General features: G+C 37.1%; 1 protein-coding gene across 17 annotated transcripts in view; it reads left to right on the top strand.

Moving 5' to 3' along the window:
* The window catches only part of ADGRL3 (adhesion G protein-coupled receptor L3), an 811,968-nt gene that overhangs the window by 523,377 nt on the left and 274,053 nt on the right, over nucleotides 1-14,538 (top strand). For 15 of the 17 annotated variants that reach the window (XM_045993750.1, XM_045993732.1, XM_045993758.1 and 12 more), the window contains 2 exons: nucleotides 2,403-2,417; nucleotides 4,565-5,365. In XM_045993750.1, coding sequence (XP_045849706.1) covers nucleotides 2,403-2,417; nucleotides 4,565-5,365 — 816 coding nt within the window. The remainder of the gene's footprint in view (nucleotides 1-2,402; nucleotides 2,418-4,564; nucleotides 5,366-14,538) is intronic. The other 2 variants (XM_045993716.1, XM_045993698.1) reach the window with 1 other exon arrangement.

Below are 14,538 nucleotides of genomic sequence, written 5' to 3'. Positions count from 1 at the left end.
AGTTAAGCATCTGCCTTCGGCTCAGGTCATGATCTCAGGGCCCTGAGATCGAGTCCCGGTTCAGGGTACCCAGTCAGCAGAAAGCCTGCTTCTTCCTCTCCCTCTCCCTCTTCCTGCCACTACTCCTGCTTGTGCTTTCTCTCTCTCTCTGTCAAACAAATAAATAATCTTAAAAAAAAAAAAAAGACTACAAATCCTCTGTGTACAATTCTCAAAAGGATATATATTTAGAAGTATTTCAAGGAACAAAATTAGTTCTATCTATATTTTTATAGTCTAGTTGCTGAAAAATCTCAGCTTCCCTTCCCTTCCCTGTGACTTCCCACTCTCAATCTCCACTTTCACTGTAATGTGTCTGGAGTCCAAACTTTCGAGACCATTGATTAAATATATATATATATTTTAAGATTTTATTTATTTATTTGACAGACAGATCACAAGTAGGCAGAGAGGCAGGCGTGGCTGCGGGGAGGCAGGCTCCCTGCTGAGCAGAGAGCCAGATGCGGGGCTTGATCCCAGGACCCTGGGATCATGACTTGAGCCGAAGGCAGAGGCTTTAACCCACCGAACCACCCAGGTACCCCAATTAAATAATTTCTTCAGGTGGTTTCTTCTGCTTCTTTTAGTTGTCAGTCTGAACTCAGACTGTGAGTATTCAGATCTTGATATTCTAGTCACAAAATGAAGTGCATCTCCTGAGTAAAGCATTTAACTGACCTGCAATGAGGCATATAATCCAGTGAATACTGCAGTTGCTCGATAAAGACTGAAAAAGATGATCCATTACAACAGTATAAATAGAGTTGTTAAGAATCCTAGAAATACTATTAAAATAAGATTTGTATATTAATGAGATGAGACATCTTTTAAAAAATAACCCATTTGCAACTTCTTGAGCATAACTTCTTTTTTTTTTTTTTTTTTTGAGATTTATTTATTTTAGAGAGAGAGATTGAGTGAGAGGGAGGGGCAGGGGGAGAGCGAGAGAGTCTCAAGCAGACTTCCCATGGAGCATGGAGCCCGAGGACATGGGCCTCAGTCTTGGGACGCTGGGATCATGACCCTAGCTGAAATCAAGAGTCGTGGCTCAACTACTGAGCCCCCCAGGTGCCCCAAGCATGAAGTCTGATGTAGGCTAGTTTGATCTTTGAACACATGTAATAGTGGACTTTCAAGAAGTCGGTGGAGAGAAATGAGTGTGATTTTGACAACAGAAGACACAAGAGCTTAGATCAAAGCACAAAAAAAATCTCACCCAAATATAATTACCAACAGTATTTCTCCCTTATTTTGAAACTTCCCTAGAGTTTTATTTATTGTGCAGTAATATTTCAGTTCATCTACTCCATTGAAATTTTTTTTAGATTTATATCAACTGCAATCTGTAATTTTTAAGTTTGTGTTACGAACCCATTTTCCTCCAGCTCTTCCCCTTGTTTTTTGTTGGTCCCTGTTCTTTTTTATGATTTAGGCAAATTGTCTCTGATGAGACAAATGCTTGTAAGAGAAACAAGATGCTGCTTGGTGAGATACATGGATATGTTACAATTTCCCAGAATTTTTCCTGACTTGTATTGATCCATATCTTAAAAATAAAAATGGAATCTAATTTGAGACATGCATAGCCATAACATGGCTGAGGATTTCAATTTATTCTTACAAAGGTATGTTGACTCTGTTAAAAATTTCAGAAAAGGCCAGAATAGGTGACTCATTATTTATGTCAACCTTTCTGATAATGGATTTTTCAGAAAGATATTTTTCCACAATATCAAATATCGGAAAGTGGGAGGGAGAGAAGTTTCTTCTATAAAGATTCTGAATCCATTTACTCAGGATGAGCACATTCCCTATTAAAGTGTAGCCTCATGAGGTTTACTTCTCATTAAGGCTGACATGGGAAATCTTAGGCCTTAGGAAACGAGTTCAGAGTAATTTCTTCTGAATCCTTGAGATGGGTAAAAATCAAGACTATTATGTTAAATAGTGTTATAAACTATAATATTTTGTAAATGAGACTAGTCAAACTATTTGAAAGCTATATGTGTATAATTACCTTCCTAACTTTAGAAGGGAAATATTGGTGTTCTTATTGAGTATTGTATGTCCTATACCTATAGTTTGAAATTGTATGTTTTTTTCAATCTTAGCTTGAATAACTTTTACCTTATGTTTGCTAAGTCTGTACTGTGTTTTTAAGTTTATAATATGATTGCTTTTTTAAAAAAATATTTTACTAGGGTAATGTTTAAGAATAAAACCTATGTTCGAAAAGCAAGTATGAGTGAAATAAATTATTTACTTTCAGTTTGGAAGAGGTGAATAAAAAGTGCTTGGCCAATACCGTACCATTAATCTATTCTCTTTTCTCCTTTCTCTCTGTACTTCTCTCTCTCCAATAGAAGTGGAACAAAAAGGTAATTAAATACCTTTCATAAATTATATGCTATTTATAGGCTAAGTTATTTAACAGTTTAACATGTAGTTAAAATAATTTTGTATTAATTCTTATCTATTTTATGAAAATTTATTTACTACTTCTGCTGCTCAACTTCACTTTAATCTGTTGTGATGACCAGTGCTGGTTTGATCCTTTTATCCTAAAACAGTTTAATCATGTAAAATTTTCAACTGTGCATTTTCTTCCTCTTTACTTTTAAATAAGTAGTTAGAAAATCCAGTAAATGGTGGTGGATATGACTGCTTTAAATTTGTTTTTATTTCCATACTAGATAATTTTCCATAGCTCTGGTGTGGTCTCCCCATTCCATTAATTTTTAACTGTTGGGGGAAAAGAGGAGACAGTTTTCTGAAATACCTTCTAATAAATTACTTTAGTAATCATGGGCTCATTATTAACCAACTTAATGTTTATATACAATTTTGACAACAATGCCTCTCCATTCTTTATAATTATAGCCATCATATTAGAAATTCTTCTAGTCATCAATTTTATTATTGAGTACAAATTGATGAAAGCCCTCTCTCCTTGCTATGGAAGATTTTGGTGGTCAGCCTGGCCCTTGAACTTTTCATTTCTACAAAAGTAAAACTTCAGACATTTTAATAATGCACTCTCCTTTTTAATAACCTGCACATCCTAGCTGAGTTTTATCTTAGCTCATTTTCCATTGGATCGAGGCTTATAGTTGCTGTTAAAGAACTAATGACTAATATTAAGAGAATAATACTTTAATCATTAAAATATGGTTCAACATCCGAATTCCTTATGATTTCTTAATTTCTTCACCCAGTACCCTTCTAATCATTTCAAATATAACATTGGACTGCATGATTATTTTTCAGTGTATTTGCTTTGCAAAAATACTAGAGCGGTGTTTCCCATAGCAGGTTCAACGGAACACTACACTTTAAACAGGCTCTGTAGAAAAGGGTCCATGATTAAATTAGATTGTGAAATTTGTTCATCTTCCTCACTCCTGCCTAGGAAATTCACTGATACAACCAAAGCTATTAGAATCTCTGCCACAATTCTATTTAATATACTATTTCTTAAACACGGCTGACGATCCCTGTTTTCTTTCTGTGTAAGTCTAGTTATACCACTTGAAACAGGTGCTTCAAGGACCACTCTTTGGGAAACATTGCTTTATAGCCCCTGCATTACAAGCTGGCCAGGGTTGCTTACCACTAGTCACACAGTACGCTACTGAATCATACTAAAAATGAAGTGAATCAGATAATTCCTGCCCATTTTCAATCTGAAGTATGAGCAGCAAAATATTGTAGCAAGTAATCTTGTTTTTTAATGTTCTTCTCATGTAACAGTAAAAGGTACATGTTTTTAAGTTCCAATACTACTGTATTTAACAGGACATTTTTAACTGATTAAAATCTAGATCTTGGGTTCTTTTCTCTGTAACCTTTCACCTTTCTTCTTTCCTTATTCCTTCTTTCCTTTCTTTTCTTCCTTTCTCTTTTTCCTCCCAGTATCCATCCATCACCCATTTTTAATTGTGTGGGTTGCATGCTCTGTGTGTGCTATAGTAGCTTTAAGAGGTTTTTGGTTTTGTTTTATTTTTTTGCTAGAAGATTCAGTGGCCCGTATTATAGGGCTTTTCTTTTCCTTTATTATTATACTTAATTAGTATTGGATTTCTATTTATTTCTTAATGATAAGTTATTGAGGGGCTAACATCAGAGTGAAAACAATATATATATATTTAATTTCAAATAAGATACATAAAATATTATGTAAAAACATTTGTATTTATTTTATGTCTATAGAATACATAGATATATATCACACCTGTATATATATATATATATATATCCAAAAATATAATATCACATGTTTACAAAGGTAAAAATCAAAGGAAAACACAAGTACTCCTAGAGAGGCCACATTTTCCAGCAAATGAAATCAAAATGATTTTGAGCAAAAGTCAGAATTAATAGGTGTACTCAGAAGAACGCAACGAAAGAATTAAGTGGTGGTGGGTATATCTTGTTAGAGTTACATTCCATTTGATGAAAAAGAAAAATCTCTAACAAAATATTAAAATTAATATGTTTATTACTTTAACTCTTTCCCTTCCAACAGTTTTTCTTTGTCCTGGACTACTGAAAGGAGTGTACCAGAGTGAACACTTGTTTGAATCAGACCACCAATCTGGGGCATGGTGCAAAGACCCTCTGCAGGCGTCTGACAAGATTTATTATATGCCCTGGACGCCCTACAGAACCGACACCCTCACTGAGTACTCCTCCAAGGACGACTTCATCGCCGGAAGACCTACTACAACCTACAAGCTCCCTCACAGGGTGGATGGCACAGGGTTTGTAGTGTATGACGGAGCTCTGTTTTTCAACAAAGAGCGCACCAGGAACATAGTAAAGTTTGATTTGCGGACTAGGATAAAGAGTGGAGAGGCAATCATAGCAAACGCCAATTACCATGATACCTCCCCTTACCGATGGGGAGGCAAATCTGACATAGACCTGGCAGTGGATGAAAATGGACTCTGGGTGATCTATGCAACAGAACAAAATAATGGTAAAATTGTCATTAGCCAATTGAACCCTTATACCCTACGGATTGAAGGGACATGGGATACCGCGTACGATAAAAGATCCGCTTCCAACGCGTTTATGATTTGCGGTATTCTGTATGTGGTCAAATCTGTCTACGAGGATGATGACAATGAGGCCACAGGGAATAAGATTGACTACATTTACAACACGGACCAAAGTAAGGATAGTTTGGTGGATGTCCCCTTTCCCAATTCATACCAGTACATAGCAGCTGTGGATTACAACCCCAGGGACAACCTTCTTTACGTATGGAATAACTATCACGTCGTGAAATACTCCTTGGATTTTGGACCTCTGGATGGTAGATCAGGTAAGTTTGGCTTTTTGATGATACTGGAGGGGGAGAAGTTTGCAGTTTGTTTTTGATAAGTTCTTTTATTATATGATTAGACTTCCTTCATTGTCTTCCTTTTGGCCTGTGTAGCTGAAAACTGTTCATTATCTTTTCGTCTACAAAATGTTGTCATTAAGCACTTTAAGCTCTAAGAACAAAAAACTGTAAGAAACTTTTTCTCCCTTGTGCAGCTAGTCTCCAATCTTAAGCCCTTCTTTGAAGGGCATTTTTATTATCAGCTGGTTAGTTCTTTGTGTAGTGAAGTACACAAAACCTTTACTAAAATAGAATGCCATCCTGTCTAATTAATTGTGACATGCCCTCAGAAGTGCTCTGCACTTGGAAAAATGTCAAGGGCTGCCTTGATATAATACTTTAGGATCCCTGGGACAATATGTTCACTTTGCAGAGAGTGTCACATACGATCACCCCTATTGGGAACCTTGTCGGTTTGAGTGTATATATGAGTATACCTAATTGATACATACAGAAAAATATTTATAACCAATAAACAACAATAAAAAAATAGACCTCAATTTTATAAGAAAAAACAGTGCAAAACAGTGCTTTAAGTAAACCAGAGATCATCTTTAATTCCAATTCTGTTTTTAAAAATATTGTATTTATTTATTTGAGAGAGAGAGAGCACACAAGTGGGGTAGGGGGAGCAGAGGGAGAAGCCGACTTCCCAGCCTGATGTGGGGCTTGATTCCCAGCACCCTGGAATCATGGCCTCAGCTGAAGGCAGGCTCTTAACCCACTGAGCCACTCAGGTGCCCCCGCCTCAATTTGTTAAAATTGTCTTTTTCCTCTCTAGAACATACCATTTCCTTTTAATGTTATTTACAGATAGTCATGAATTGCTTTATTATTTTAAATTTTTGTTTACATAACTGAATAGAATTCTCTAAGTTTAGAGGTTCGATTATTTTAACTAGCAGTAATGCTTTTCTTCATGATAAAGTGTAATGGAAAACTAAGATACAGGTGTTTGAATTTTGATGGTAATATAGCAATTCAGAGATGACACTGTGTGTCTTTCAGTACTCACATGTTAATATAACTTGTTTTCTGCCCTGTTCTTACCCTGCGTGTACTACCATTCTGTTCTGATTCCTAACTTCGTTCATTACACACGCATCTTCTTACACAACTAGATTCTAAGTTCCATATGGACACCAGTATAATATATGGCATATATAAAATAAAGGCTCAGTAACTTTTTGTTGAATGAATGAGGGAATAGCTTTCCACTTCTTACTCTGATAGAATGAGAAATTAGTTGGCATTTTCTCTAATCTCCAAGATGCCTTAGTCAGAGTGTCAGTAATTCTTTATGGCCAGCGATGCTAATATTATGCCTAAGTCCGCAACAGCAGCAAGAGCTACTTCTCCTTATGAAATCCTCAAAAACTCTCCTAGCTCAAGTGTAGTACCTGACTCACCACTCTACAGGTAAGCTTTTTCAATTTGATACACCCATCAATTCAAAACCTAAGCAAGAATCAACTACCTGGAGTATTCTGGGAAGACTTTTTTTTTCCATAACTGTGATATTCCTAAACTAAAATTTATATTTTGTCCATGAAAACTCTGTTTATGTGTGATTCTTAGCCTCTTCTGACTTTTTTTTTTAATTTAATTTTATTTTTTCAGTGTTCCAAGATTCATTGTTTATTGTTTATGTACCACACCCAGTGCTCCATGCAATACATGCCCTCCTTAATACCCACCACCAGGCCCTCCCAACCCCCCACACTTCTTCGAATTTTTTAATTGCAATAGGACATAATTTCTAATTGCCTGCAGGTAACAACTCATCTTTTGTTGTTAATCGGTGAAGAAGAGAGAGTAACATGTTTCAAGTTTTATTTATTGAAAATATTATACATTATTTTTATCTCTAATAATAAATAAGTTAAGGTTAATTAACATTCCAGGGCTTGACTTGATGAATTGATGCAAATTCTGAGTTTAGTTTTTTAAATTATCCTGAGAGAACAGGACCATACCATGGTCCCAAGTATTTAGAAACTTGATACAAAGATATTTCCAGTAGATATTAGTAACCTTACGTATGTGAATATATTTATAGGACCGGTCATTGTGGACATAAGGAAAAGTATGCCACTCATTTAATTTTATGTATTTGTTTATTTATGGGAGTTAAAATATTAAACCATCTTGCCTAAATATACTAGCATTCGTGTTTGTTGAAAGGATGTTATTAAAGTGGCAAACACTGAGAAATGGGAAAGTTCAGCTTTTGAAACAAATTCCTAACTTTGCCAGGAGATTCAGATTTTCCTCCTTTAAATAACAAGGAAGACCTTGTCTGTTGTGTAAAGAGTAAGATTCCATCTGTAATTTGTAAATTTGTAAATATAATCATAAGAAAAATGATCGATTTTCATGCATTAGTGCTCAGATTTAAAAGCCAGCATTTTGGTGTGGACTTACTGCAGTTTCTAGGCAGGGAGAGTAAGTGTAGAAGTAAATTTTCTGCATTGTACGTGTGGATATGAGAATTTCAATTAGCGTTAATAGAGGCCGTTCATCTTACTCCTCGCAAACAGTTTCAGCTGGATGTTTTTCCTCAGTAAATTAGGTTGACATTTTTCAAAGAAATTGCCTTTAGTGAATTCTTATTAGGGGTCTTCTCATGTGTTTATGTACAGAAACAACTTACTCTAAATATGTTAAGGTCAAAAAGGCTAATTCTGAGTCTGTAGGTCTAAAGTGTATTTGCTGTGCCACCTGTTGGAAGCAAGCTCTTTGGCTCTGATTTTAACGTTCTCATCAATGAAAACTGACACTTCTGAAGTTCTCATGCAAAGGGGTATCTGTGTCATATTTGTACTGAGTATCACTTTTCGACCCATTAAAGGATCTGGGAGCTGGAAGTTCGGGGGCAAGTCTGTTTCTCTTGCACACGTAAAAATCCTTTGGGGAAGCGTACATACAGGTAGCATGCAGCTCTGAATGTGAGCCTGGGAGTCCGTAGGGCTTGGGTTTGAGTTCTGCCTCCATTGCTTGGTCTTGGTTTTCTCAACTACAAAATGGAAAAAATAACCCTGATCTCCGAAAATGTTAAATTTTAATGAGATGATATTTGCGGAAGGGATAACAAATTTAACCAGATAGCCACATACCAACCCAGCAAAAGTTGTTCTCATCCACAGTTTCTAGATGAGGAACCTAAGACACCATAGCTCGTCTGACTCAAATACCCCACAGCTATTGAAGGGCATCCCAACTCCAGATTCACGTTCCCTCCTATGGCATTGGTCACGGCAAGTGTTTACGGAGGCTGTGCCTCTAGATTCGTTCATTTGCTGGAAGTGATCTCAGTCTCCCCATACGCCAGGCACTCTCTAGATGCAAATCTAATCTGCAGTTCTCACGATAAGATTACCGTAGATTTGTGCTCTAAAAAGTTGTGTCTGTTCTTCAACCATGAAATCAGACATATTTTCTCTTCTTAACAAGCATCCATTTTAACTTTTGAAATGGTGAACTTTAAGAAGAATAACAAGGAAAACAGTGTCTCCTAAAAGTAGTTTCAGAAATCATTTAACTTCAGTCCCTTACTTTTCCCAACACCCATTTTCAAACTGCTAATTGCCCTGCCTTTGTTGGGTTGGCTCAGCTATAGGACATTGGTTAATATTCTTTTTCAAAGGAAATTGTCCTGGGAATGGTACAGTCTGTGAAACAGGTTGTTTTCAACAATAGCCATATAAATCAATTAATATTAATATGATTTTTTAAACTTGTTTTCCAAATGTTCATTGTTAATTTTAAGTGAAGTTTCTCCTTGACATGCTTTAATGGGCCTGCGCTTCTGGGCCCAGTTTTAAAAAGCTTAAAATTTGTTCTCATTTTTGTCTAAAAACATTTTCGGAACTGTCATCATATACTTTGCATTACATTAAGTGGAAGTTTGCCAGCGTTTTCTGTAGTTTTCCAGCATGAAAGTAATGGAAAATGAATCTGTATTTATGCAGTATTGCTAGTCACATAATAATTTATGTTTGCAAATTGTGCAAAAACAGTTTTTAATAATATAGTTCTATCTCACATGGTAAAGAACATACAAATGCAAAGAATTTCCAGTTTATAAAAAGCTTTTGCTCCAGAACTAAATGAGATTTTGATTCACATAGAAATAATCTTGTTGATATTGTTTCAGCCATTTTTGCTTACAGGTCCCTGTGGGGTGCTAATATATAGTGGGTGCTCTTCAAGATTTGTTGGACGATTTAATCCATCAAAGAATGGATTATATATATTGATATCCAGAATGTTATGAGAATAAGAGTATTAGTCCTAAGTTTTGTTTTATGAAGATGACACGTATGCCTCTCAGGTAGTCCCCGTCACTGTTGACCTCACACTTCCTACTCTGGAAGTTTTAGGATTCATGGAAGCTGTTCCCCAACCCCAACCCCTACATCCAGCTTCTTCTCTTCCTCACCCAGATTGTAAAGAGCTTTGGTAACCGTAAACAAGTTTAGCAGGTGTTAGGGAGACGTGCCAAAGCACATTAACACCCAATGTGCTTTCTTTCAGAAGTAATTAGAAGACGTTGGACTGGGTAGTCTTATAATAGGGAAGAAAGTGAGCAACTGTTCAATGAATTTTACATTCAGAGCATATTCTCAAATTTTTCAGTTGACGAATTTTAGGATTTTCTTCAAGTCTGAAAAAACGGAATGTATTTTATGTTCAGAAATGAATAATAATCGTATTCTTTTGAAAACACATTTTGTCTGCAGAACAGCGGATTCAGTTTGAGACACCTGTATCCAAAATGCTTGCAAGCGTTAGCATCTTAGTATAAAGTAAATGTAAAAGCACTTCTCTTTTTTTCTGACCAGAAAACCATACCTAGAACTACCAGATCTAGAATTTTTTTTTCAAATGTACTTTTAACCGAGCCTTTATCCTATCTTATAAAATATGATATGAACTGTATTTTTTTTTAAAGATTTTATTCATTTATTCGACAGAGAGAGATAGTGGGAGAGAGGGTGAGCAACAGCAAGGGGAGCAGCAGAGGGAGAAGGAGAAGCAGGTTCTCCACTGAGCAGGGAGCCCAACGCGGAGCTTGATCCCGGGACTCTGGAACCATAACCTGAGCCAACGGCAGATGCTTAAGCAACTGAGCCACCCCTGTGCCCCATGAACTATATTTTCATCATTGCCATTAGCTGGCTTTTGTAAGATAGATGTTAAAACCCTCCAAATAATACTTGGCTCTTTCACATGTTATTTGAGTGATTCTTAGGTTGGCATTGTAATTCTAGAACTACTTTATATCCGCTACATCTGGTGTTAACCAGTCAGTTGCCTCACGTCCCCTTAGCTATTACGGGTTACGGACTGACTTTTCACCCTTCAGTTCTTTGTCTCAAACTGCCTTATGCTGAGTCTGTTATTCATTAATAAATGGCACTGGTATGTGAGCTATTTTCTTGGACTCTTCTGGTTTGCTTCTCAACTGTCTATAGAACAATCTAAACATTCCTTGTCAAGTATACCCAGTTTTCCAGGATCTGCTACTGAAGGAGAAAGTAGATTTAGGTTGGTGATAAGAATAGTCAGAGAAGCCCACTTCCAAAAATTTCTTAAAGTTAACATGTCTAACAGATCTAAAAATCTATGGGTTGCGATTTAATGAAACGCATCAAGCAATCAGGATGAACAACAAAACAATGAAGACAGGCAGTTACTGTCTCTTACAACTGTTCCTCTGCTTCCTGAACACAATCCATATTTTCTTGAAAGCCGTTTGAGATTATGTAAATGTGTCCTTCCTTATATGCTGAAGATAACAGAACCTAAAAACTACAACAAAAAGCCTACACATCACAGTTTAACAATGCAGATAAGGTGAACCTTCTGTCCTTATAATATGCTAATTAAGTGCATTTGTGTCTCCAGTACAGGCTGTGACTATGTAGTGATGAATAAGAACTTTAAACACACATGACACCTCGTTAAAATGTAATTTTCACATCATATATCTGAGCCCTCTACTTTGACAGCTGAGTAATGTGAGTGCTGGGCAGAGAATCCTGAACATTTTGAAACTGTCACGTGTTTTATAGGTAGCTGAATCTGCTTCCGAGCGGTTTAGTTAAAGATGGTGCACCCTACTCGCAGGATAGAGCCTGCAAGGAACGGGATCTTAAATCAGGGTTGTCCCTGAGCCTATGGGTGAGGATTGCTTCCCAGTTCCACTTGAGAGACCACATTGTCTCTAGGGTTGAATTTACATCTGTCCTAGTAACTGAGTGAACTTTACAAAGAGAAAAAAATAGTCAGCTACTTGTTGCTAATTTCATCCCGGTCTGTATTTTTGTGCATCAGCTGTTTCCCTATGTGCAGAGGAGCCCCCGTCTTCCTCCCGGTGCGGCTTCACTGCCTGGAGTGCCAGCTGCCACCAGAGGGGAGTTGCTGCTGGTGATTTTTCAGGGAGCCCAGCCAAAACTTGCAAAATGCGGCCTCGCTAGTGCACGGCCGCTCAACATCAGCTGATGTCTCCTCTGTTTGTTTTTACCTTTCTTATATTTTCCCTTCATCATAATTGAAGGTTAAACCTCTTCAGAATGACACCTTCTGCTCTTCAGGCTCTAAATATCAAATCACAGGTCTGGACAGAGCAAAGATCGACCTGCCTTTTTAGAGCCAAGCCCAGTGTTAGCCATTCATCTGACATGTAGGAGACAAAATGCAAAGGATAAAGAGGTTCACAAATGATTTAACTTTTTGGTTTTTTTTTCCCTACAGAGTGATGTCCCTGATAAATGTGTAATTATTAGAAATGTAATCAAAATCATTTTTACGTGCAACACAGAGTCACAAAATATGACTTACTTGTGAATAAGCTTCCCACTCACACCAGCTGTCCTTTCCATAGCCATTTCCCTGCTCATTAGCACGTCCACCAGAGGGCAGGCAGGTGGAACTGAAATGGTTTTGCTGCTCATTATTAGCACCTCTCCTCAGGGTTGGCAATAGTGGCCAAAATGACTAAAATGAGATTTCTGATTATCTAAAAGGTTCCACTTCGGAATACTCTGTGTCTGTCCACATTAGCACGGATAATGAGAATTGATTGTATTATATAGCAAAACCTGACATTTGCTTTATTTCTTTGTGTTTTGTTTTGTTTTGCCCTTCAAGTTTTAAATAGTGGTCAAGTAGCTTAGAATAGGGTTGGCAATCCAAAGTATGACTTTAAGGACAAAGGTATTTCCCTCTTAAGTACTTTTCCATCAGGAAGCTAAATTCTCAAATTGCAATGATTCATGACCAAATAATTTCAGATACATAAGTGACAGGTAAAATCTGTGTTAGACAGTTTTTGGGGAGAGACCTATCAGATTTCCTTAAAAACAAGTGGAGGACATTTCCTTTTTATCTGCTTAAATAAGAACTCTGCCTGTTTCTCTTTATGCTCTTCAATAGTAGAATTCATGGTCAAACTTTTTGCGTCCGCTTACCCCAGTTAAGATACAAATTAAAATTATCCAGTCCTTTGTTTCTGAAACGTCTAATGACTGAAATATTTTAGCTTTTAGCTTTTTAGCTTTTAGATTTTTAAAAATGATGTAAGAAAAAATGATTCTACCAAAAATATACAAAAAGGAGTGAATTGATAGGTATTTGTTGATTTCGTGATTTAGAATGATCTCTCATGATAATTTTTTTAAATATAAGAAATGTCTTTGAAGAAACTTCTGCCTTTGGGAAAAAAAAAGAAAATGGCATTTTACTTAGAAATATCCTATTCAATAAGAAATATAAAATGGACTGTGATCTTTAAAAAACAGTAAACTTTCCCAAAATCTATGCTAATATTGCTATATAGCTACAAATTCACATATTAAACTAAAAATTTAGACGTTTATATTTTATAGAGGAGTCCACCAAGAGATGTAAGTAGTGATGGTTTAGTGAGAGGAAGCTTGAAAGTGGAATTGGAAATACTAAGAAAAAGCCAAAGATTAAAAGTGACATTCAGGCACATAATCAAAATTGCTGTAGAAAGCAGAAGCAGAAAGTCAAATTGGCTTTAAGTCAGAAGCCCAGTAATTGACTGGTTCCCCCCCCTTCTTCCTTCCTTCCCTCACTCCTTTCTTCCTTCCTTTTCTCCCGTCTCCCTTCTCTGCTTCCCTTTTCCTCCCTTCCTTCCCTCAGTAACCATGTCTTTTATTTATTTACTTTTTAAGATTTTATTTATTTATTTGACATGGGGGTGGGGGGAGAGCAAGCAAAGCAGGGGGAGCAGGACAGAGGGGGAGAAACAGACTCCCCGCTGAGCAGGGAGCCTGATGTGGGGCTCGATCCCAGGACCCTGTGACCATGAACTGAGCCAGAGGCAGAGGCTTAACCGACTGAACCACCCAGGCATCCTGTAACCTTGTCTTTTAAGTACAGCTAAGGCCAGGCACTGTGGGATGCTCTATGGCTATAATTATGAGCAGGGCCGGTATTGACCCTATCCTCACCGAGCTTACAGAACAGCGAAAACCGGGGCACCATGGATTGCCTAGTTGGTTTAGTCCTGACTCGAGGTTTTCACCCAGGTCGTGATCTCAGGGTCATGAGATCGAGCCCCAAGCCGGTCTCCATGCTTAGTGTATAGTCTGCTTGAGAGTCTCTCTCCTTCTCCCTCTGCCCTTCCTACTGGTGCACATGCTCTCGCTCTGTCTCTCTCTCTCTCAAATAAATAAATAAATCTTAAAAAAAAAATAGTGAGAATAACTATAAAAGAAACAGAAAGGGAGTTGTCAAAAAATAGTAGTATCACCTACTACTTACTGAATTTTCTCTTTTCTTGCCATTTACATGGATTATCAAATTTAACCCTTACAAATATCATGCAAAGAAAATGTTATCCTCCAGGTGAAGAAATCAAGAGTAGAGAAGGTCGAGAGTGCAAACAGTCCAGACGAGTTACACTTAGAATCCTAGTCTGTCGGGCTTTCTGATTCGTCAGTGATTAAAAGGAATTCGTTGGTTGGCATTTATCCGTGAATGAAAGGAATGCAGTTACCACAGCCGAGGAGCAAGGAAGACAGGAAGGCAATGTAGATGTACTAGAACATAAGGAAAGCCCTAAACTGAAGTAGAAATGA

Source organism: Meles meles, chromosome 2 (assembly GCF_922984935.1).
Source record: "Meles meles chromosome 2, mMelMel3.1 paternal haplotype, whole genome shotgun sequence".
NCBI lineage: Eukaryota > Metazoa > Chordata > Mammalia > Carnivora > Mustelidae > Meles > Meles meles.
Note: the sequence above shows the minus strand (reverse complement) of the source record. Positions and strands in the feature narration are given on the sequence as shown.